At 46.6% G+C, this 24,015-nt stretch overlaps 1 protein-coding gene across 1 annotated transcript in view; it reads left to right on the top strand.

Annotated features, from left to right (window-relative positions):
• Positions 1 to 708: 708 nt before the first annotated feature.
• ADAM15 (ADAM metallopeptidase domain 15) overlaps positions 709 to 24,015 on the top strand; it is a 31,733-nt gene continuing 8,426 nt past the window's right edge. Inside the window, exons 1-18 of the mRNA XM_070951483.1 lie at positions 709 to 760; positions 3,831 to 3,937; positions 4,529 to 4,611; positions 5,465 to 5,543; positions 6,022 to 6,098; positions 7,877 to 8,033; positions 9,498 to 9,563; positions 9,909 to 9,977; positions 12,081 to 12,250; positions 13,185 to 13,266; positions 13,913 to 14,061; positions 15,573 to 15,747; positions 16,986 to 17,078; positions 18,441 to 18,636; positions 20,142 to 20,250; positions 20,491 to 20,644; positions 21,138 to 21,209; positions 22,177 to 22,283. Of these exons, the coding sequence (XP_070807584.1) occupies positions 709 to 760; positions 3,831 to 3,937; positions 4,529 to 4,611; positions 5,465 to 5,543; positions 6,022 to 6,098; positions 7,877 to 8,033; positions 9,498 to 9,563; positions 9,909 to 9,977; positions 12,081 to 12,250; positions 13,185 to 13,266; positions 13,913 to 14,061; positions 15,573 to 15,747; positions 16,986 to 17,078; positions 18,441 to 18,636; positions 20,142 to 20,250; positions 20,491 to 20,644; positions 21,138 to 21,209; positions 22,177 to 22,283 (1,997 nt within the window). The remainder of the gene's footprint in view (positions 761 to 3,830; positions 3,938 to 4,528; positions 4,612 to 5,464; positions 5,544 to 6,021; positions 6,099 to 7,876; positions 8,034 to 9,497; positions 9,564 to 9,908; positions 9,978 to 12,080; positions 12,251 to 13,184; positions 13,267 to 13,912; positions 14,062 to 15,572; positions 15,748 to 16,985; positions 17,079 to 18,440; positions 18,637 to 20,141; positions 20,251 to 20,490; positions 20,645 to 21,137; positions 21,210 to 22,176; positions 22,284 to 24,015) is intronic.

The following is a 24,015-nucleotide window of genomic DNA, read 5'->3' on the forward strand; positions in this document are numbered from 1 at the left end:
AAAAAAGAGGAAGTCAGGCTCTGCCTTTTCTAAAATCCACGGGCCCCCCTTGACCATCCCTCCCACTTTTGCCAGGATCCCCCTCCCCTCCCCAATCTCCCCCCTCCCCAATTCCCTCCCCCCCCCCAAAAAAATCCAGCCTTCCCACGCCAAGGACGCAGCGCAGGATCAGCGCAAAACCTTCCCTCCCCTTCCTCTCTTTTCTGGTCCAGGACCCCCTCCCCTCCCTGGTCGACCCCTCCCGCCTGCGGGGGGGGAGGGCAAGGGCAAACCCCTTCCCCTCCCACCCCTTACACACACACACACACACACACAGAGTTTCCAGCTGCTGCAAGCGCGCGTGCCGAGGCAGCTGCTGGCTCTTTGCCGGGCGGAGGGGAAGGGGCAGCTCGGGGAGCCGACTTGAGCCAGAGCCGGGCGGAGACCGGGGAAGGGCGGCCGGCAGGAAGTTCCCGTTTTCGGGCGGGCCCTGCAGCTGCAGCGCCGTTGCAATGCGAGGCGGAGGCGGCAGCAGGAGGAGGAGGAAGAGGAGGAAGAGGCGGCGGGTTGCAAAGGCTCAAGAGCCGCCTCCTGCGCTCCTTGCTGCTGCTGCTGCGGCTCCGGATACCGACTGAGCCGCAGCCCGATACGGAGCGCCACTTTCCCGGTTCAGACCGAGAGAAAGACCCCCGGGGCTCTTCTCCGGGGTCCCCAACGCGCTGTCCGAGCATGGAGCTGCTGGTGCTGCTGGTACTCTGGGCGTCCTGGGGATGCCTGGCAGGTGAGACGCTGGGCGAAGGGAGGGAGACCCCCGAGGGGGCGCTGGGGAATGGGGGGGGCACCCGACTGCAGATTGGGGAGGTGGGGGGCAAGAGAGGAAAGGAGCAGCCTGCGCAACAGCCTGGCCGGGTAGAGTGCTGGAAGGGGCGAAGGCGCGATCGGAGGCACGGAATTGGGTCGGGGGTCGTTGGCAAAGCCTCCCTCCCCCGTGCAGCTCGCTCGGAGTCATAGAATTGGGTCGGGGTGGGGGGGGGGGCGTCAGGGTCGTGGGCAGAGCCTTCCCACCGTGACGGTTCACTTAAGAGGCACGGAATAGGGTCTGGGGGCTTCCGGGTCGTGGGCAGAGCCTTCTCACCGTGACAGCTCGCTCGGGAGTCATGGAATTGGGTCTGGGGGCTTCGGAGTCATGGGCAGAGTCTCTTTCCCCCGTGACAGCTCGCTCGGAGGCACGGAATGGGGTGGGGGCGTCGGGGACAAAGCTTCCCACCCCATACGGTTCACTTGGAAGCACGGAATAGGGTCTGGGGGCTTCCGGGTCGTGGGCAGAGCCTTCTCACCATGACAGCTCGCTCAGAGGCATGGAATTGGGTCTGGGGGCTTCGGAGTCGTGGGCAGAGCCTTCCCACTGTGACAGTTCACTTAGAGGCACGGAAGAGGGTCTGGGGGCTTCGGGGTCATGGGCAGAGTCTCCTTCCCCTGTGACAGCTCGCTCAGAGGCACAGAATTGGGTCTGGGGGCATCTGGGTCGTGGGCAGAGCCTTCCCACCGTGACAGTTCACTTAGAGGCACGGAAGAGGGTCTGGGGGCTTCGGGGTCGTGGGCAGAGTCTCCTTCTCCCGTGACAGCTCGCTGGGAGGCATGGAATTGGGTCGGGGGGCATCTGGGTCGTGGGCAGAGCCTTCCTACTGTGACAGTTCACTTAGAGGCACGGAATAGGATCTGGGGGCTTCGGGGTCGTGGGCAGAGTCTCCTTCTCCCGTGACAGCTCGCTCGGAGGCACGGAATGGGGTGGGGGCGTCGGGGGCAAAGCTTCCCACCCCATACGGTTCACTTGAAAGCACGGAATAGGGTCTGGGGGCGTCGGGGTCCGTGGGCAGTGCCTTCCCCCCCAAGTCTGAAGCTCCAGAGGCTCCGGTACTGTTTTCTCTCCAGGTTTAACCAGCAGGCAGGTGATGTTCCCATGCCTCTGAGCATGTGCAGAGAGCGCTGGGCATCTCCGCGGAGTAGTGGAGCTACTCCCATCCCTGTCAGAAACGAGAGTAGTTTAGGGGCCTTTCTTCAACGTGGACTACATCTCCCATCAGACCCACCAGTTGTGCAGGCTGGAACCAAAGGGAGGTGTGAAGCTGGGGGAAAATTGGGGTAGATAATAGAAATATTCAAACCCAAATTCCGGTATCATCCATCCATGTCGGACTACAACTCCCATCGTCAAAAGAAAGGGCTCCTTTGGTGATTTAAAAAAACCTGCTCTGGGCTAAAGGGCCTCAAGATTTGGTGAAAATCTCAGGAGTTGAATCCTAGCACCTAAATCAGTGTTTCTCAATCTTAGCAACTTTAAGATGTGTGAAAACTATTGATATATGGGGGGGGGAATGGATTTTCATGAGGACTAGCACCCTACAGGCAAAGTTTTGGTGGCTTCCAGAGCAAATAAATGGGTGCTGGAAATAGATTGGCTCCCCAAGTGAGATGCATGAAATATAATATGCCTCCAACAGTGGTATTTGATGAAAAACATGCTGGCTGGGGGATTCTGGGAGTTGAAGTCCATCTATCTTAAATCATGTTGGTTGAGGAATTCTGGGAGTTGAAGTCCATCTATCTTAAATTATGTTGGTTGAGGAATTCTGGGAGTTGAAGTCCATCTATCTTAAATCATGTCGGTTGAGGAATTCTGGGAGTTGAAGTTCATCTATCTTAAATCATGTCGGTTGAGGAATTCTGGGAGTTGAAGTCCATCTATCTTAAATTATGTTGGTTGAGGAATTCTGGGAGTTGAAGTCCATCTATCTTAAATTATGTTGGTTGAGGAATTCTGGGAGTTGAAGTCCATCTATCTTAAATCATGTCGGTTGAGGAATTCTGGGAGCTGAAGTCCATCTATCTTAAACCAAGCCGGCTGAGGAATTCTGGGAGTTGAAGTCCATTTATCTCAAATCATGTTGGTTGAGGAATTCTGGGAGTTGAAGTCCATCTATCTCAAATCATGTTGGTTGAGGAATTCTGGGAGTTGCAGTTCATCTATCTCAAATCATGTTCGTTGAGGAATTCTGGGAATTGAAGTCCATCTATCTTAAATTATGTCGGTTGAGGAATTCTGGGAGTTGCAGTTCATCTATCTTAAACCAAGCGGGCTGAGGAATTCTGGGAATTGAAGTCCATCTATCTCAAATCATGTTGGTTGAGGAATTCTGGGAGTTGAAGTTCATCTATCTTAAATCATGTCGGTTGAGGAATTCTGGGAGTTGAAGTCCATCTATCTCAAATCATGTTCGTTGAGGAATTCTGGGAATTGAAGTCCATCTATCTCAAATCATGTTGGTTGAGGAATTCTGGGAGTTGCAGTTCATCTATCTTAAACCAAGCGGGCTGAGGAATTCTGGGAATTGAAGTCCATCTATCTCAAATCATGTTGGTTGAGGAATTCTGGGAATTGAAGTCCATCTATCTTAAATCATGTTGGTTGAGGAATTCTGGGAGTTGAAGTCCGTATCTCAAATCATGTTGGTTGAGGAATTCTGGGAGTTGAAATCCATCTATCTTAAACCAAGCTGGCTGGGGAATTCTGGGAGTCGAAGTCCATCCCTCTTGAAATTGCTAAGCCCGAGAAAACTTGCCCTAGATCTCGTGAAAATCAAAATTATTGCAGGAAGGGATTTGCAAGAACGTATTTCTTTTTTTGGGGGGGGGGCACAGATTTATACCTCACCCCACATTGAGAGACCCCCCCACCCACCCGCCCATGTGGAAATCCCACTTCTGGGCCACAGGAGAAGACCCCCAACCCTTTAAAAGAATTTAAAAATACCCACACTCCTTAAAACCAACATTTTTTTTCATCTTTGCAGATGCTTCCAGCCATGAACCCTGGAATCACGACTCCGTTTGTTCGTGGCTTGTCATCCCGAGAATCGTGCAGGCCGCTCGGACGGTTGAGTGGCAGGCAGCATCGTTGGTAAAGGCACTTTCCCCCAAACAATTTTTGGGTGCTTTGGCAGACAAGGCAAGGCGTAAATGACGAGCCTGTTTCGACAACTGCCGGTTTGACCGGTTGGATGAGCTCATCTCCTCTCTCACACACCCCTCACCCCCCCACCACCACAGCCACGGTGTGCCCCCACCCCACCCCATGCCACGGATGTCGGGAGTCTCCGGAACATTTCCGTCTATTACTATAGGGCAGGAAAACCTTGGGTGGGGCAGGGAAGGGAATGCGGCAGACACCTTCTGCAGATGCTGGCGGAGACCCCCACCCTACCCCAAACTGACGAAGGGCGGCTTCCCCCAGCCGGGTAGAGGGAGGGGGCATGCATGGACTTTTTAATTATCTTAACTTTTGTAATTTGTATATTTTTTTTTAATTTTGGCTGCTCACCGCCCTGAGTCCCCTCTGGGAGAAGGGCGGTATACAAATTAAATAAATAAATAAATAAATAAATAAATAAATAAATAAATAAATATATAAATAAATAAATACTCCCAAGCGCCCTGCTCCAAAATTGGGGTCTTATTTTTATTTTTCCCTCCAATTCTGTTCTTTTTTTAGGGTCCCCACAGCTTCCCCGCTCGGCTCCAGCTTGCTTTCGAGGTGGAAGGGGAGGGTCTGCTTCTGGATTTGGCACAGAATCGGTGAGTCGGGGGAAGGTGGGGGGGTCCCAGAGTCTGAGGGGGTGTGTGTCTCCCAGTTGGATGCCCCCCCCAAAATCGAGACGTCAGCCTAAAACGAAACCAGAAAAAAATGGTTAAAATCATAAGCTGAATTGAAGTTATTCCTTGAAGTCCTTGAATGGGGAGGCCTGCCCTGAGCTAGGGGGTTGGGCTGGATGACCTCAAGGGACCCTCTGATTCTGGGGTTCTGTATGCAAATAGGGCCTGGTGGCTCAGCAGACAAAAAGCATTGTGATTAACACCAGCTGTCTGCAATTACTGCGAGTTCGAATCTCCCCAGGCTCAAGGTTGACTCAGCCTTCCATCCTTTCTAAGGTAGGTAAAATGAGGACCCGGTTTGTGGGGGCAATAAGCTGACTTTGTATAAAAATATACAAAAGGATGAAGGCTATTGCTTAACGCATTGTAAGCCGCCCTGAGTCTCCGGAGAAGGGCGGCATATAAATCAAATTAAAATATATAGAGCTTCCATAGGCAGGAGCAGTCTGTCTTAAACCACCCTGGAAGAAGGAGTTTGAAGAAGATCAAAGCGGTATTTTTTTTTTTTTAAAAAAAACCACCTTTCTCTGCCGCGAGGTAGCAGTAGCAGAGTTGGAAGGGACCTTGGAGGTCATTTAGTCTAACCCCCACTGCTCACTAGGGATTTGAACCGCCGAACTGCCAACCTTTCTGATCGACAAGCTCAGCCTCTTAGCCACCACGCCACGGAAATAGGAACAGATCTGGAGGGCCCCAGCTGAGCTAAGACCCGACATAGCAAGGCTTGCCATTAACGGTCATTTCCGGTCGATGTTGGCTTGTTTTTCCTTCGCAGGGAACTGATGATGGGCAGCTCAGGGTTAACGTACTACCTCCCAAACGGGACAAGAACGGTGCATCCAGCCGGTCCGGAGGTAAGACTCCACGTTTAATTTTCTCGGTTTTCTATGCTAGACGCCAGCATTCAGTGGAATGCGGTCCAGAGGTAGACTGCTCCTGGAGCTGGAGGCTCCACGGAGTTGTCTTAATAGCCAAAATATGGAGTGTTTGTTGAATTCATTTACAGCAGATGTCTTAACATAAAATGCCCCATTGAGATGCCTCAAAAATTGGGTACCCCTTTGAAGATGTGCGGGGGGGGGGGTCACAGTTGAAACCCCCCCCCCCCCAAAGCTCCTTATTCTGACGGGAGGGGTAGCATCCAGCAGACCTGGGAATTAAACCTTGGCTTATCCTCTCATCCTGCCCTGAACAAGCCTCTGGATTCCATCAATTAAACTGTGGTTTGTTTTGATGTTCTAATTTGTAAAAGAGGAATTTTATGCTTTCTTTCGGCTGAATTAAGATTTAAGGTCTTTGTTCTGTTTGGTTCTTTTTCGTTTTTTTTTTTAGGGCAACTGCTGTTATCGGGGGAGCATTCAAGGGTACCCCGACTCTTGGGCCAGTGTCTGTGTTTGTTCGGGTTTAAGGTAAGGACGGGTAAAATCGGGGCAGCATCGCGCTCTCCATTCCTTCCACTTCCACTCTCTCCTTCCTCCTTGCTCATTTTCACTTTCCTTTCATCCTTCCCTTTACTTCCCTTCCCTTCCCTTTCACTTTCGCTTTCTCTTTCTTCTCCACCACGTTCATTTTCACTTTCGTTTTATCCTTCCCTTTACTTCCCCTCCCCTCCCTTCCCTTTCACTTTCTCCTTCTCTCCATGTTCATTTTCACTTTCATTTTATCCTTCCCTTTACTTTCCCTCTCTTCACTTTCACTTTCACTTTCACTTTCTCCTCCCTCTCCTCCATGTTCGTTTTCACTTCCATTTTACCCTTCCCTTTACTTCCCCTCCCTTCACTTTCACATTCACTTTCTCCTCCTCCATGTTTGTTTTCAGTTTCATTTATTGTTCCCTTTACTTGCCCTCTCTTTGCTTTCACTTTCATTTTCTCCTCCAGGTTCGTTTTCACTCTCATTTTATCCTTCCCTTTACTTCCTCTCCCTTCACTTTCGCTTTCACTTTCTCCTCCCTCTCCTCCATGTTCATTTCCACTTTCATCCTATCCTATCCTTCCCTTCCCCCTCCCGTTGCATTCACTTTCGCTTTCTCCTTTGCTTTCCTGAGGCATGGTGGTCCATTTTCACTTTCCCTTCCCCCTCCCGTTGCTTTCACTTTCACTTTCTCCTTTGCTTTCCTGAAGCATGGTGATCCATTTTCACTTTCATTTCATCCCTTTACCTCCTCTCCCTTCACTTTCACTTTCTCCTCCCTCTCCTCCATGTTCATTTCCGCTTTCATCCTATCCTTCCCTTCCCCCTCCCGTTGCTTTCACTTTCGCTTTCTCCTTTGCTTTCCTGAAGCATGGCGGTTCAATTTCACTTTCATTTTATCCCTTTACTTCCTCTCCCTTCACTTTCACTTTCACTTTCCTCTCCTCCATGTTCGTTTCCACTTTCATCCTATCCTTCCCTTCCCCCTCCCGTTGCTTTCACTTTCGCTTTCTCCTTTGCTTTCCTGAGGCACGGTGGTCCACTTTCACTTTCCCTTCCCGCTCCCGTTGCTTTCACTTTCACTTTCTCCTTTGCTTTCCTGAAGCATGGCGGTTCAATTTCACTTTCATTTCATCCCTTTACCTCCTCTCCCTTCACTTTCACTTTCACTTTCCTCTCCCCGTTCGTTTCCGCTTTCATGCTCTCCTTCCCTTCTCCCTCGCGTTGCTTTCACTTTCGCTTTCTCCTTTGCTTTCCTGAGGCGTGGGTGGTCCCACCTTTTGCTGATCTTCCAGGACTCCTGAGGACGACCCTACTCCGGACAACCCTACTCCGAATCCCATGATCCCCAACCAGTGGCCGTATCCTGCAGCGCTAACCTTAAGCCATCCAAAATAAAACGCTTTGCAGAGACATCTCAGCTCGGCCAGCTGCGATCGGACAGCGTTTATTGATTTATTTAGAAGACTTTTTTTAAAAAATAATCATCATACCAAGCAAAATTATTCCCAATTCTCGTCTTTCCATTCCGGCAGGCTCGAAAGGAAACGCGGGAAGGACAGAAGAGGAAAACGGTTAACCCGAGCCCCAAATTTGATGAAAAAAGCATGCCTAAATTGCCCACTCTGACCCATTCCTGAAAAACTGGAGCGAATTCACCACCCTGAATGCCAAAGAAATCCAAAATATTGCACTTTTAAACCCAACCTTCCTCTCTCTCTCTCTCTCTCTCTCTTTCTCTCTCTCTCTCTCTCTCTTTTTTTTGATCACTTAGTGGTCTCCTTACCGTCTCCCGGTTTAAAAGCTACACCTTGGAATCTACCCCAGACGGGAAGACGAGGGCCTACAGACTGAAGCCGGCAACCGGGATTTGCACACAGAACCAACGATTTCACCCACATCTGGAGTCAAAACAGGCACCGTTGCAACGGGTAGGGTGGATTAAATTTTAAAATTTAAACTCCAAAATAGAGGCGGGAAGGCCTACAAAAAAATAAAAAATAAAAAACCCGGAAAAATTGGGAGAGAAAAACATTTTTTTCCTCAATTTTTTCCCTCCTCAATTTTTTTCTAAAGCCGTTTGGGGGGGAAAAACCCCAGAAAAAATGGTTTAAATGCTGCCTGATTTCACCCGAAAAGCCGGAAAGATTTTCTTTCTTCTTTCTTTTTTTTTTTTTTTGCAAAAAGTTTTTTTATTTTTTGAAACAAAAACAACATAAAAACATCATCCTTCCAAACAATTCCAGACAGTGTTTCAATCGGTTAAAAATCATTCAGTGCTCTCCAAATTTTCAAAATCTCAATGTAGGACACATGTTCTTTCCTCTAACAAAAAACAAGCGTTTACGCATTTTATCCAAATTTCATTTCAGATATAATATTTCATCTCCATTTATTATCTATCCATCGATAAAATAGCTCCCGTATCAAATAATATTGTTTATCTTCCTCTTCTCTTATTTCAAATGTCAATCTACTCATTTCAGCACAGTCCAACGTTTTCTTAATAATTTCTTCATCAGGAATTATCTTATTTTATTTATTTTATTTATCAAATTTCTATACCGCCCTACTCCCAAAGGACTCAGGGCGGTGAACAGCCAAGATAAAATACAGATAACACAAATATTAAAAATCCCTTAAAATTATTAAATATTTTGGCCAAAACACAGATTAAAACACCCAATTTATATCTTCTCTCCTTTCCAATTTTTTCCAAATACAATTCTAGCCGCTGTTAAAATAAAAGCCGGAAAGATTTTCATTCTCTCCCTCCCATTTTGGTGACCCCCCCAATACAAGTAATCCTCGACTTACGACCCCTCCATGGAGCCCCCAATTTCTGTGGCTAAGTGAGACTTGTGGTTCGGGGCGTTTGGCTCCATTTTACGACTTTCCTTGCCACTGAATCGCTGCAGTCGTTAAGCGAGCTACATGGTCGTTAAATGAATCTGGCTCCCCGTTGTCTTGGCTCATCAGAAGGTCGCAAAAAGGGATCACGTGACATCTTCCCTGCCCACCCCCCCGGGCACTATCACGGTCATAGATATGAGTCAGCCGCCGAGTGTCCGAATTTTGAATCACGTGATCGTCAGGATGTTGCAACGGTCGGTCGTAAGTGTGAAAAATGGTTAAAAAGTCCCTTTTTTCAATGCTGTCGTAACTTCGAACGGCATCACTAAACAAACAGTCGTAAGTAGAGGACTGCTTGCATTTAGCCTTAAAAGTAAGAAAAGGGGGTCATTTTTTTGATATATTTATATATATCAATATATATATATATTGATATATTTATATATATATTTGTTGGATTTTTTTTATCCAATGTGCCCGATCTGGTCTCGAACCCAGCACTTCGGCCTCCTCTGTCCTGACTCCTCCCTTTTTCCTCCCAGGTGAAGCGAGAAGCAGAGGCCGAGCGTGGTTATGTGGAGCTGGTGATAGTGGCCGACCACGCCGAGGTGAGGACTGTCTTTCCCCCTTCCCAATTTGCCCCCAGACCCAATTATATATTTTGCAGGCTGATCAAGACATTTCTGCAAGGGGGAAAAAAAAAAATTGCAGGATTTCCTGAATGGAAGGGATTAGTTAGTGTCATTTGAACTCTCATGTGGCTAGATCTCAGTGAGTAAGCCCTCCTTTCGTTTCCCCCCCTCTGCTCGCCCCACTTTCTCACCGCAGATCCAGTTTTGATTCCCTCAAAGCCTCAAGAATCCCATAGATCTAGTTAGGCCCCCCCACCCCCGAAAACTCCCTTTGGATCCCATGCTGATCCCACTTCTGCCACCAATCTTTTTGCCTTTCAGTTCAAGCTGGATCCGAACCTCAACCGGACTCGAACTCGGATCTTGGAAATCGCCAGCCACATGGATGGGGTGAGCCGCGATTCCAACATTCCTTTTTTTTTCTTTTCTTGGCCTGAAACCCTGCCTATCGCATTTCTGACAAGGGGCTGTCCAGTCTCTTCTTTAAAACTTCCAGGGATGGGGGCACCCACCACTTCTGGTGGCAAGCAGTTCCACCGGTTAATTGTTCTCACTGTTTAGGAAGTTTCTCTTTAATTCCAGGTTGCTTCTCTCTCCTTGATGAGTTTTCATTCAAGGAGAGGTTTCACCTAGAAACAAGGAGAAATTTCCTAACAGTGAGAACGATCAACCCGTGGAACTCCTTGCCACCAGAAGTTGGGGGTGCTCCATCCCTGGAGTTTTTTAAGAAGGGATTGGACAGCCACTTGTCAGAAATGGGATAGGGTCTCCTGCTTGAGCAGGGGGTTGGACTAGATGACCTACAAGGTCCCTTCCAATTCTGTTATTCTACTATTCTTCCTTCCTTCCATCCATCCATCCATCCATTCCAATTCTGTTATTCTGCTATTCTTCCTTCCTTCCTTCCTCCCTCCCTCCTTCCTTTGTTCTTTCTCTCCTTCCTTCCTTCCTTCCCTCCCTATTCCCTCCCTCCCTCCTTCCTTCCTTCCTTCCTTCCCTCCGTCCCTCCCTTCCAATTTTGTTATTCTGCTATTCTTCCTTCCTTCCTCCCTCCCTCCTTCCTTCCTTCCTCCTTTCCTTCCCTCCCTCCCTATTCCCTCCTGACTTCCTTCCTTTCCTTCCTCCCTTCCGTCCGTCCGTCCGTCCCTCCATTCCAATTCTGTTATTCTGCTATTTCTTCCTTCCTCCCTCCTCCTTCCTCCTTTCTCTCCTTCCTTCCTTCCTTCCCTCCCTATTCCCTCCTTCATTCCTTCCTTCCCTTCCAATTCTGTTATTCTGCTATTTTTCCTTCCTTCCTTCCTCCCTCCCTCCTTCCTTCCTTCCTCCTTCCTTCCTTCCTCCTTCCTTCCCTCCCTCCCTATTCCCTTCTGCCTTCCTTCCTTTTCTTCCTTCCTTCCTTCCTTCCTTCCGTCCCTCCATTCCAATTCTGTTATTCTGCTATTTCTTCCTTCCTTCCTTCCTTCCTTCCTTCCTCCCTCCTTCCTCCTTTCTCTCCTTCCTTCCTTTCCTATTCCCTCCCGCCTGCCTGCCTGCCTGCCTTCCTTCCTTCCTTCCTTCCTTCCTTCCTTCCTTCCTTCCTTCCTTCCTTCCCTCCCTCCCACCCTCCCTCCCTCCCTCCCTCCCTCCTTCCTTCTTTCTTTCCTTTCTCCCTCCTCTTCTCCATCACTTGAGGTTTTCAAGAAGAGACTGGACAGCCATTTGTGAGAAATAATATAGGCTCTCCTTCCTTCCTTCCTTCCTTCCTTCCTTCCTTCCTTCCTTCCTTCCTTCCTTCCTTCCTTCCTTTGCAGGGGGTTGGACTAGAAGACCTCCAAGGTCCCTTCCGACTCTGTTATTTATCTAAGCAAAGAGGAAACCTTGAATTCCATTTTACATACCTCTAGATTTAGCACCCAAATGGGAAAGGCCGGCCTGTGAGACTAATCTGGATGCCACAAAGGAGATTAAAAACAGTTTAAAGAGGGTTTTAAAAAAAATAATGAAATAATAGTTTAGCAGAATCGTAACCTCTGGAGTTTTTTTTTTTATTTTTTTTAAATTTGATTTATATGCCGCCCTTCTCCGGAGACTCAGGGCGGCTTACAATGCGTTAAGCAATAGCCTTCATACTTTTGTATATTTATACAAAGTCCGCTTATTGCCCCCCTCAATTTACCTACCTTAGAAAGGATGGAAGGCTGAGTCAACCTTGAGCCTTGGCGAGATTCGAACTTACTTTAATTGCAGACAGCTGGTGTTAATAACAGGGTGCACTAAACCCCTGTACTATCAAGGCTCTTAACATTAACCCGTATAACCTGTATAATGAGTTGCCTACATTATACAGGTTATTCTCAACATTCAACCATTCATCATTTGATATCTACTCTGTGCAAAATATTGTTGTTGTTGTTGTTGTTGTTGTTGTTGTTGTTGTTGTTGTTGTTGTTGTTGTTGTTATTATTATTATTATTATTATTATTATTATTATTATTATTATTTTCCCCCTTCCAGTTCTACAGGCTGCTGGGTCTGCGGGTGGCTCTGGTCGGTGCCGAAGTCTGGAATAACGGCAACCGGGTGTCGACGAACGGAAGCGCAAAAGAAATTCTCCGGCGGTTCCTGGCGTGGAGAGAGAAGGATTTGCTGCCCCAGGTTCCCCACGACAACGTTCAGCTCATTGTGTAAGACGTCAGGTGCATGCAGGATCTTGGGTCAGCAAGAGGACTAGCAACTTGGGTTTTTTTTAAATATATATATTTTTAATAAGCTAAGTGCAAAAAGAGAAAGAGAGAAGGGACAGAGAGAAAGAAAGAGAGAGACAGAAAGAGAAAGGCAGAGAGAGAAAGAGTGAGAGAGAGAGACAGAAAGAGAAAGAGAGAAAGAGAAAGAGAAAGACAGAGAGGAGAGAGAGAGAAAAAGAGAGACAGGAAGAGAAAAAGAGAGAGAGAAAGAGACAAAGAAAAAAAGAGAAAGATAGAAAGAGAAAGACAGACAGAGAGGGCAAGAGAGAAAGAGAGAGAGAGACAAAGAGAAAGAGAGAGAGAAAAAGAGAAAGAGAGAAAGAGAAAGAGAGGAGAGAGAGAAAACAAGAGACAGGAAGAGACAAAGAGACAAAGAAAAAGAGAGAGAAAGATAGAAAGAGAAAGACACACAGAGAGGACAAGAGAGAGAGAGAGAGAAAGAGACAGAAAGAGAAAGAGAAAGAGAGAGAGAGAGGAGAGAGAGAGAAAAAGAGAGACAGGAAGAGACAAAGAAAAAGAGAGAGAAAGATAGAAAGAGAAAGACACAGAGAGAGGGCAAGAGAGAGAGAGAGAGAGAAAGAGAAAGAGAGGGAAAAAGAGAAAGAGAGAGAGAGAAAGAGAGAAAGAATTACTATTACGGGGTCCTTCAAATCTCCAACCCGCTTAAAATCATTTTAGCAGAATTCCTGCAAAACCAAACAACTCTTGATTTACTTTCTCTTTCTTTCTTTCTTTCTTTCTTTCTTTCTTTCTTTCTTTCTTTCTTTCTTTCTTTCTTTCTCTTTCTTTCTTTTTTTCTTTCTTTCATTTGTTTATTTATTTATTTATTTGCATTTATTCGTGCAAATTCTCCCTGGTTCCTTTTCGGCCACAGTGGTCCTCCATTTCCCGCCGGCGTGATTGGCGCGTCGACCCAAGGATCCATCTGCTCAAAAGATTCCGGTGGGATCAGCATGGTGAGTTGAAGGGGCTTCTCGGAGCCCGGGAAAAAGGGACAGGGGCTTGCAAAAACATCGCAAGGGGCCAATTTTTTTTTTTATACTCCCTTCGGCCGCTTACCCCGGAGTCACCGCGGCTGGTGAGCAAGAAGATCAAAGATTCCCGAAGATAAATTAGGTGCTCTAACTTAATGCTTGTTTCCCTTTCAATAAATCTGGTTAAAGAAAACTCCGAGAATCTTATCTTTCAGAATACAGGTAATTCTCAATTTAACAATAGTGGCCAAATTTGTGGAAACCTTTTGGGAAAAGTGTATTTTTGAGGTGATTAAAATTTTAGAAACTTGGCGACTGGCACGAATCGATGACAGTTAGAGCATCCCAAGGATGGCGTGATCACCACTGGCATTTAAATCTACTTACACGAAATGTAATTAAACTTACATTAAACGGCTTCTGAATTATGACCCCCGTGGCCGTGAGAATGCCACGATGGTCGTAAGGGCGAGGAACGGTCGTAAGTCACTTATTAGTGCTGTTGTTAACTTCAAATGGTTGTTAAACGAATTGTTATAAGTCCGGGGCCTTTAGAAATTAGTTGTTTTTATAGGGTTGGATGTGCGCGATTCCCTTTTCCCGAATCCTGGTTTGTTTTCCATCCCAGGGCCATTCCGTTAGCTCTTTAATCATGGCTTCCACTCTTTCACATCAACTTGGCCACAATCTCGGTCTCGCCCACGACAGCGACGGCTGCGGCTGCAACACTTCCATCCGTCCCCAGAGCCGGAAGTGCATCATGGAAGCGCCGACAGGGTGAGTCTTCGCAAATGTCTTCGTGCTCCCGACGTACGCTTCCGTTTTGTCTTCTTTTGTTTTCTCGCTGGGGTTTTTTTCGGAGTGATTTGAAACTTCCCGGAGCGTTGGAAGTGAAAAAAACAGAATAATAACAGAGTCGGAAGGGACCTTTGGAGGTCTTCTAGTCCAACCTTCTGCCCACTTTTAGACAAGTGGCTGTCCCGTCTCTTCTTAAAAGCCTCCAGTGATGGAGCACCCACAGATTCTGGTGGCAAGCAGTTCCACTGGTTAATTGTGTGTACTCTCTTTAGCTCTTGGTTGTTTCTCTCCTTGATTAGTTTCCATCTTATCGTTTCCTGTCCTGCCTTCAGATGCTTTGCAGAACAGGTTAATAGAATAACAGAACTGGAAGGGATCTTAGAGGCCTTCTGGTCCAACCCCCTGCGAAGGAAGGAAACCCTAAACCCTCTACCATAAATTTCTTCTTAGTTCTAGGTGGCTTCTCTCCGTGGTTGGTTTCTATCTGTTGCTTGTTGTCCTGCCTTTAGGTGCTTTGAGAATAGATTGACTCCCTCTTCTTTGGGGCAACTCCATACATATTGGAACAAATTTCTTAACAGTTAGAACAATTAGCCAGTGGAACTACTTGCCTCCAGAAGTTGTGAATGCTCCATCACTGGTATTCTGTCCCCGTCTCACACGCACACACACCAACAGACGTCCAAGAGTTAAAAACCAAACCAGCCGACAAAATCCTTTTCCTTATGATAACGGAACTTGGCAGCAACCTAGTGGCTGCCTGCCAAGAGTTTATTACTTACGAAGAGGAGAGATAACTTCTCCCCGCTTCTGGTACATCAAAAGAAACAGCTCAATAATTACAGAGTCAATCAAGTCCAGAGATAATCCAGCAAAGTCTATAGCCAAAAGTCCGGCAATGCAGAATGGCGTGGAAGCTTTCAGCTTTGTTCGTCACAAGGTTTGACTGGCCACCACGCTCCCTTTTATATCCTGTGGGGTGTGGTCCAGTGACTCAGCCTAATCTCGGGCACGCCTTTTCTTCTGTTGCGCGCGCTTATCTCTGCGACGCTGGCGTGGATCCAGCCAAGACTCATCACCCTCATCACTGTCCATCTGTGGTTGCGTGGACGTGCTTGGCCCCGGCCCTATCTCTTGCCCTTCGGCGGACACCGAAGGCATTGCCAGAGAGGAGGGTCCTGGAGAGGGAGGCCTTGCCAACTCCTCTCCTTCACTCTCGGAGTCCTCTCCTGCCGATGACACAGGCTCAGGTAACGGAGCCACAACAACTGGAGGTTTTCAAGAAGAGATTGAACAGCCATTTGTCTGAAATGGGATAGGGTTTCCTGCCTCAGCAGGGGGTTGGACTAGAAGACCTCCGAGGTCCCTTCCGACTCTGCTGGCCCGTTATTCTGAACAGCGAAGCTAAGATCGACACCCTCACCTCCTTTCCCACAACCTTGTAAGTCAGGATTGTCCTGAAAAAAAAACTCTCTTCTTTCCTTCGCTAGGATTATGCCCGGATTGAGTTTCAGCACCTGCAGCCAACGACGTTTTCAAGAAATCCTCCAGAGCAACCAAGTCGGCTGCCTCCTCGACCAGCCCGAAGCAACTCGCTTGGCGAAATCCCGTTGCGGGAACCGCCTGGTAGAATCTGGAGAACAGTGCGATTGCGGCCTCTTTTTGGTACGAAATACCGAAAGACCACAATTTTCTTTCTCGCTTCGGGCCTAGCAAAGTTTCAGTTTTTTTTCCCCCACCTCGAGCACAAAGTCCAGAAACGGTTTCCAAATAAACACGAATTGCATTCTTTTCTTTAATCGAAGCCGTCGATTTGATCAAATGATGATTACTGTTTTTTCCCCTTTGTGGTGCGGTGGCCTAGGGGTGGAGCTCTCGCCTCGCAATCAGGAGGCTGCGAGTTCGATCCTAGGTAGAGGCAGATATTTCTCTCCAGTGGTGGGATTTAACCGGTTTGCTTCACCCGCGCATGCGTCACATATGTGCTCCCCGCCCGCGCCGTGTGTTTGAAAACAGCTCTAAAACTTACCTTGTACTACAGCCCCGGTGAGTAAAACAACTGAGGGTATGGTTATCCGCTCTGCCATGCCGATCAGCTGGGCTTCAAACAGAGGAAATATAGATCAGTAGAGCGCAGAGGCGAGTGGGATTCAGCCAGTTCGCACCACTTCGGGAGAACCGGTTGTTAACTTTCTGAGCCGTTTGGTGAACTGAATTGTTGGAAGAAATCATGAGGGCAGAGAACCGGTTGTTAAATCATTTGAATCCCACCACTGGGCGGGCCCACCTGATTGTTCGGAGCGAACCGGTTCGCTCTCAGGTGATCGTCGGAGCTACCGGTTCGCCAGAACCGATCTAAATCGGCTGAATCCCATCCCTGTTTCTCTCTCTGGACACAATGAGAATTAATTAATTTATTTTATTTTATTAATCATATTTCTATGCCGCCCACTCTCCGAGGACTCTGGGCGGCTTACAACAATCGACAGTATACTAAATAGCCTATTGCCCCCCAACAATCTGGGTCCTCATTTTACCCACCTCGGAAGGACGGAAGGCTGAGTCAACCTTGAGCCGGCGAGATTTGATCCGCTGATCTGCTGAACTAGCAGTCAGCTGAAGTAGCTGCAGTACAGCACTCTAACCACTGCGCCACCTCGGTTCTTTCCAGCTATATCTGCTGGGGAAAAAAACAACAACTCCGCACTGGCAACAGGCAGGGCATCCGGCCAGTAAAACACTCAGTTCCGTTCAGTTGCCACCACTGCAAGGAATTATGGGGATTGTTAAAAGAGGATTATTATTATTATTATTATTATTATTATTATTATTATTATTATTATTATTATTATTATTATTATTATTATTTCCCCGTTCCATTTTCTCCTTCCTTCCTTCTCCAGGAGTGTACGGATCCGTGTTGCAATGCAACCACCTGCCAATTAATTCCAGGAGCCCAGTGTGCCACCGGACAATCTTGCTGTCACCAATGCAAGGTAAGGTGCCCCCTCCCCAAAATGCAGAGGAAACCCTTTCCTTTCATCCTGAGCCCCTTTTTGATACAAACCAGGATTCCGCCAGGAACTCTGTTCGTGCCCCAATCCCGCTGTCCCGAAGAATCCCAGATTCTGTTCCCGTTTTCGATCCTCAATTGAAGCTCTGTAACTCTGTGCTACATCCTTCCTCATTTATCATTTACCTTCCACATTCACATTAATTTTATAATAAGTTCAGTACGTTACGCATTTAAATATCGTAAAACTCCCCAGTTTCTTCTTAGCATCTTTCAATAATAATACCGTATTAACATCAAATATCATTACTCTCTTCATCCATATACTAACAATTTTCATCTTATTTATAACTCTTTCTTAATATATTTCCTGCTTATTTTTGGTCTCCTTCATTTCCAAACTCCGTTTTTATTCTCCAACCATTGATAAAATATTTCCCATCCCATATTAGATAATATTCAGTTTGCTCTTTCTCTTCAATTGCCAACGTTAATCTATTCATTTCTGCACATCCTAATATTTTCCTTATCACCACCTCTTCAATAGGAAGCTCTCCGCTCTTCCAATGTTGTGCAAACACAATTCTAGCTCCAGTAAATAGAGCGGCCAAACTTTTTAATAGTTTATCAAAGTATAACATTCAAAGAAAGAGGAAAATAGGGGGAAGAGGAAAGGAGGAAAAAGAAAGCGTTGAGTTCTGACTTTTTTTTAGCACAGTAGAATAAGGTAATTAACGTACAGCTTTGATTTTTTTTTAACTTTTGCAAAATAATATATACTAGCCGTTTCTACAACAAGAAACCTATCTAATCAGCAAAACCTCAAATTAAAGTTTTGGAAGGTTTTTTTTTTCTCACCTCAAGCATGAAGTCCAGAAGCGGTTTCCAAAACTAGAAACGAAATTGCTTCCCCAGGTAGTCCTCAGTTTAGGAGCGCAACGGAGGCCCGAATTTCTGTTGCTCAGCGAGACAGGCATTAAGAGAGCTTTGCCCCATTTTGCGACCTTCCCGGCCACCGTTGTTCAGGGAATCCCTGCCGTTGTTAAGTCGGTCGCACGATTTGCGAAACGAATCCGGCTTCCCTCGTGGAACTTCGGCTTGTCAGAAGTTCGCAAAAGGGAATCGCGTCACCCTGGGACTAGGCTGCAACCGTCATAAGTACATGCCAGTTGCCGAGCGTCCGATCGTGGGGAGGTTTTCAACGGTCGTAAGTGTGAAAAAACTAGTGCTTTTTTTTTCCAGTGCTGTTGCAAGTTCGGATGGTCACTAAATGAACTGTTGTAAGTCAAGGATTGCCTGTGTTGGTAATTTCTCCCCCCTCCCTCTTCTATTCCCCCTTGTGTAGCTACGCAGTGCTGGACACACGTGCCGTCCAGTCCAAAACGAATGCGACCTCCCCGAATTCTGCGACGGGACTTCGCCACGCTGCCCTTCGAACGTCTACAAGCAAGATGGCAGCTTATGCGAAGGCGGCAAGGCTGTGTGCCATGGGGGCATCTGCCCCACATACTTAAGCCAGTGCCAAGCCCGTTGGGGTCCCGGTAAGCTGAGATTCCATCCCCCTGCATTAGATGCAGTCCTCAATGTACGGCTACAACTGGAAGCGGTATTTCCGTTGCGTTAGTCGAGTGAGTCGCGGCCGACTTTTTTGCGACCTTTTCCGTCACGGTGGCGAAGCAACTTGTGCCGTTGTTAAGTGGGTCACATGGTTGAGGTCGAAGCGGACTGTGGACCTGTGGAAATTAAACAGGTTCATGTTTGATTAGGCTGCTAGAACTCCCTGTCTCCTGGTGATTGGCCCAAAGTCATCCAGCTGGTTTTCATGCCTAAGGCAGGACTAGAACTCACCATCTCCTGGTGATAAACTCACTCAATCAGCTTTCATGCTTAAGTCAGGACTAGAACTCCCAGTCTCCTGGTGATTGGCCCAGAGTCATCCAGTTGGCTTTTACGCCTAAGTCGGGAGTAGAATTCACTTATCTCCCAGTGATTGGGACTAGAACTCACTGCCACCTGGTGACTGGCCGAAAGTCACCCAATCAGTCTTCATGCCTAAGGCAGGACTAGAACTTACCATCTCCCAGTGATTGGCCGAAAGCCACCCAATCAGCTTTCACACCTAATTTGGAACTAGAACTCCCACTCTTGTGGTGATCGGCCCAAAGTCATCCAATCAGTCTTCATGCCTAAGGCAGGACTAGAACTTACCATCTCCCAGTGATTGGCCCAAAGCCACCCAATCAACTTTCACACCTAATTTGGAACTAGAACTCCCACTCTCGTGATGATTGGCCCAAAGTCACCCAATCAGCTTTCATGCCTAATTTGGAACTAGAACTCCCACTCTCGTGGTGATTGGCCCAAAGTCACCCAATCAGCTTTCATGCCTAAGGCAGGACTAGAACTTACCATCTCCCAGTGATTGGCCGAAAGCCACCCAATCAACTTTCACGCCTAATTTGGAACTAGAACTCCCACTCTCGTGGTGATTGGCCCAAAGCCACCCAATCAACTTTCACGCCTAATTTGGAACTAGAACTCCCACTCTCGTGGTGATTGGCCCAAAGTCACCCAATCAGCTTTCATGCCTAAGGCAGAATTAGAATTTACCATCTCCCAGTGATTGGCCGAAAGCCACCCAATCAACTTTCACACCTAATTTGGAACTAGAACTCCCACTCTTGTGGTGATTGGCCCAAAGTCATCCAATCAGCTTTCATGCCTAAGGCAGGACTAGAACTTACCATCTCCCAGTGACTGGCCGAAAGCCACCCAATCAACTTTCACGCCTAATTTGGAACTCGAACTCCCACTCTCGTGGTGATTGGCCCAAAGCCACCCAATCAGCTTTCACGTCTTAAGTTGGAACTAGAACTCGCCATCTCCCACTTTCTTAACCACTGGAGCAAAACTTACTGACTGCTTTTTATTTACCCTAATTAATTGATGACACTTTATCCTATCTTAGGTGAGCCCTGTAGCTGGATTGCATTTATTGGCAGTAATTCCCTTTTTTTAAAAAAAATTTTTTTAATTTTTTTCCCAGATGCGGTTCCCACATCGGAAAGCTGCGTGGCGTCTCTGAATCAGAGGGGAGATGCCCGGGGAAACTGTGGGCAGAATCCCGACGGATCCTACAGTTCCTGTGCTAAGAGGTAAGTGCAGGCACCCACCGGCCTCGAAAACGTGGCTAAATAGAACGACATTACACGTCTCCGCTGCGAGAGCGATTAAAACTCTAAAAGTAAGATGAATGTTGGCGGGAACGCAGATTTTGAAGTGGGTGGGGCCCGGAGGCCTGGCCTGGCCTTCTTTTAAAAATTTTAAAAAAAAAACTGAGGACTAGAAACACGAAGGGACGCAAGCAGAAATGACTCCCGTCTCTTTCCCCACAGCGACGTCCGGTGCGGTCAGCTGCAGTGCGAGAAAAAACGGAACAGAACAGCGAGGACTTCGAACTGCCTGCGTGATGCTCTGAAATTTGTCGTCGCAGCCGACGTCGTGGACGAGGCCTGGGCGTTATCGGGGACAAATTGTGGTCCTAACAAAGTGAGTGAGTCTCAGGTTGGACTTTTGTGGTTGAGATTTTGGGGATTTTGGGGGTGGCGGTCAGAGGGAATTGCTTCCCTGCCTTAACGAAAGGCCGCTCGCGAAGTCCTCGAATTACGACCCCCCCCCCATTGGAACATCGGTCTCTTAAGTGAAACAGCGGTTAAGTCGAGTTTTCCCCTCCCTCCCCCCGATTTTAGGACCTTCTTTTTGATTCGTTCAGCGAATCGCACCGTTGTTAAACGAATCCAGCGTCCCCTGTTGAATTCACCCTCGATGGTGATTTTTGTGGGATGCTAACAACCGTCGTAAATTCGTGCCGCTTGCCAAAATTATAAATTTTAATCCCTTGACTGGGGACAGGATCCTTCCACGGTCGTAAGTGTGAGGACTAGCCATAGGTCACTTTTTCAGCATCGTCGTAACTTCAAACGGTCATTAAAGGAACGGTCGTAAGTTGAAGACAACCCACATTTTTTTTTTTTGTTCCTAGGTTTGTATCAACCAGCGATGCCAGGAAGTTTCCTCATTAAAATTACCCATATGCCAGTGCAACGGACGCGGGGTAAGTGTAATATATATATTTCCCCCCACCTCTCTCTTTCTTAAAAACTGTTTTTCCAACATCACAAGACCCCAAAGAAATGTAGGCTAAAATACCGGCTAATTTTCTCTCCCCCCCACCACTTTTGTGCAAAGAAGTTTCTGGTCCTCAGCAAAAAGTATTGAGGACTAGAAACTTGCGAGAAAGGGAGAAGGTGGGAATGGGGGGAGTATGGGAGATCTGCCTTGCAAGATATCCACCCAAACACTTATCTAAATCAATAATCCATTGAGGGAAGAGCAATTTACAAAGGAGCGGGATGGCTGAAAACTGAGGACTAGAAGCTTGAAAAGGGGGGAAAAAAGAAAAGAGACCTAAACTAGGAAACTAGTGAGTTCTAGCTTTAGGTGTGAAAGCCAGCTGGGTGTCCTCTCTCTCTCTCTCACAGCCCAACCCACCTCACCTCACAGGGTTGTTGTTGGAGAGGAAAGAAGAGATGCAGAAGGAATATTAGCTGTGCTTTGAGTTATTTATAAAAATAAGAATAAAGTCAGATAAAACAAATATTTAAAAAAAAAACAGTGGTGAGTTTACAGCTTGAGAAATTAGGGAGGGTCCCTCCTGATCCTCTTTCTCTCTCCCCCCCCCATTATGCAGTTGAGGGCTCATGGTGTGGGCGTGGGGGGGGGGTTGGACTAGATGACCTCCAAGGGCCCTTCCGTTATTCTGTATCTAACTGTTCCTTAGGCAGCCTCTCTTCATCCCATTTCTTAAGGTCTCCTCCCACACTTCCCCCTCCCTTCTTCTTCCGCAGCCCCTAGCAGCCTAGGGGGTAAATAAATCCCAGAAAACCCTATCCTAGTCGCATGGATAGGAGACCACTCAGAGATCCCACAGCCACGACAGATCGGGTTCCCCCGCGCGAGGTCTTGTCCCCTCTTATCCTGGCTGGACTCTCTTAAGATTTTTTTTTCTTTTCCACCTGCAGCTCTGTAACAGCAAAGAGCACTGCCATTGCGAGCCCGGGTGGGCGCCCCCTCGCTGCCAGGCGGGTGGCCTGGGGGGCAGTGTGGATAGCGGGCCCCCCCGCCCCGGGGGAAGGTAAGTCATGTGAGAGTGGGCGCGGTGCGTTTGCAAATACATCAATGCACGAATAAAGATTGCGGGTTGCAAATGCAGCCACACCTGGCTTCCAAAATGCACTTTTCCCCTCCCCCCCAGGTGACCCCCCCCTTTTTCTGTTCCAGCCGCCTTTTTGTGGCTTGCAACCTGTGTCAATTCCGCAGCAAATTTCCCCCAGCCGTTAGTTTTCCCATCGAGGAGAGCTTTTTGCAGGCAGGCTGGGGTCATCCGCAGGGTCTCCCTGGCAAGGAGAGGCTGGGGTCTCTCTCAAGCACTCAGAGCATTTTAACGGATTAAGGAGGGGAGGGGGCAGATGGCAATCCCAGCCCCCAGCGCTGTGGTGGTCTGGAAGAGAGGCCACAGGGAAGGAAGACGGGATGGGGAGGGAAGAGGAGGAGACAGAGAGAGAGAGAGAGAGAGAGAGAGAGAGATGATGGATGGATGAATATTATATGGATAATAGAGATATACAAATGGATGGATGGATGGATAATAAAGATATACAGATAGATAGATAGATAGATAGATAGATAGATAGATAGATAGATAGATAGATAGATAGATAGATAGATATAGATAGATGATAAATGATAGATGGACGGATGAATATTAGATGGATTATAGAGATATAGGGATAGATGGATGGATGGATATTAGATGGATAATAGATACAGATAGATAGATAGATAGATAGATAGATAGATAGATAGATAGATAGATGATAGATAGATAGATAGATAGATAGATAGATAGATAGATAGATAGATAGATGATAAATGATAGATGGACGGATGAATATTAGATGGATTATAGAGATATAGGGATAGATGGATGGATGGATATTAGATGGATAATAGATACAGATAGATAGATAGATAGATAGATAGATAGATAGATAGATAGATAGATGATTGCTGGATGGATGAATATTAGATGGATTATAGAGATATAGGGATAGATGGATGGATGGATATTAGATGGATAATAGATACAGATAGATAGATAGATAGATGATAGATAGATAGATAGATAGATAGATAGATAGATAGATAGATAGATATAGATAGATAGATAGATGATAAATGATAGATGGACGGATGAATATTAGATGGATTATAGAGATATAGGGATAGATGGATGGATGGATATTAGATGGATAATAGATACAGATAGATAGATAGATAGATAGATAGATAGATAGATAGATAGATAGATAGATGATTGCTGGATGGATGAATATTAGATGGATTATAGAGATATAGGGATAGATGGATGGATGGATATTAGATGGATAATAGATACAGATAGATAGATAGATAGATAGATGATAGATAGATAGATAGATAGATAGATAGATAGATAGATAGATAGATAGATATAGATAGATAGATGATAAATGATAGATGGACGGATGAATATTAGATGGATTATAGAGATATAGGGATAGATGGATGGATGGATATTAGATGGATAATAGATACAGATAGATAGATAGATAGATAGATAGATAGATAGATAGATAGATAAATAGATGATAGAGAGAGATGTAGAGAGAGATATAGATGATAGGGATAGATAGATGATTGCTGGATGGATGGATGAATATTAGATGGATTATAGAGATATAGAGATAAATAGTTGGATGGATGGATGGATAATAGAGATATACAGATAGATGGATGGATAGATAGATAGATAGATAGAT

Source organism: Pituophis catenifer, unplaced genomic scaffold (assembly GCF_029215685.1).
Source record: "Pituophis catenifer annectens isolate HBS135680 unplaced genomic scaffold, rPitCat1.0.hap2 SCAF_10, whole genome shotgun sequence".
NCBI lineage: Eukaryota > Metazoa > Chordata > Lepidosauria > Squamata > Colubridae > Pituophis > Pituophis catenifer.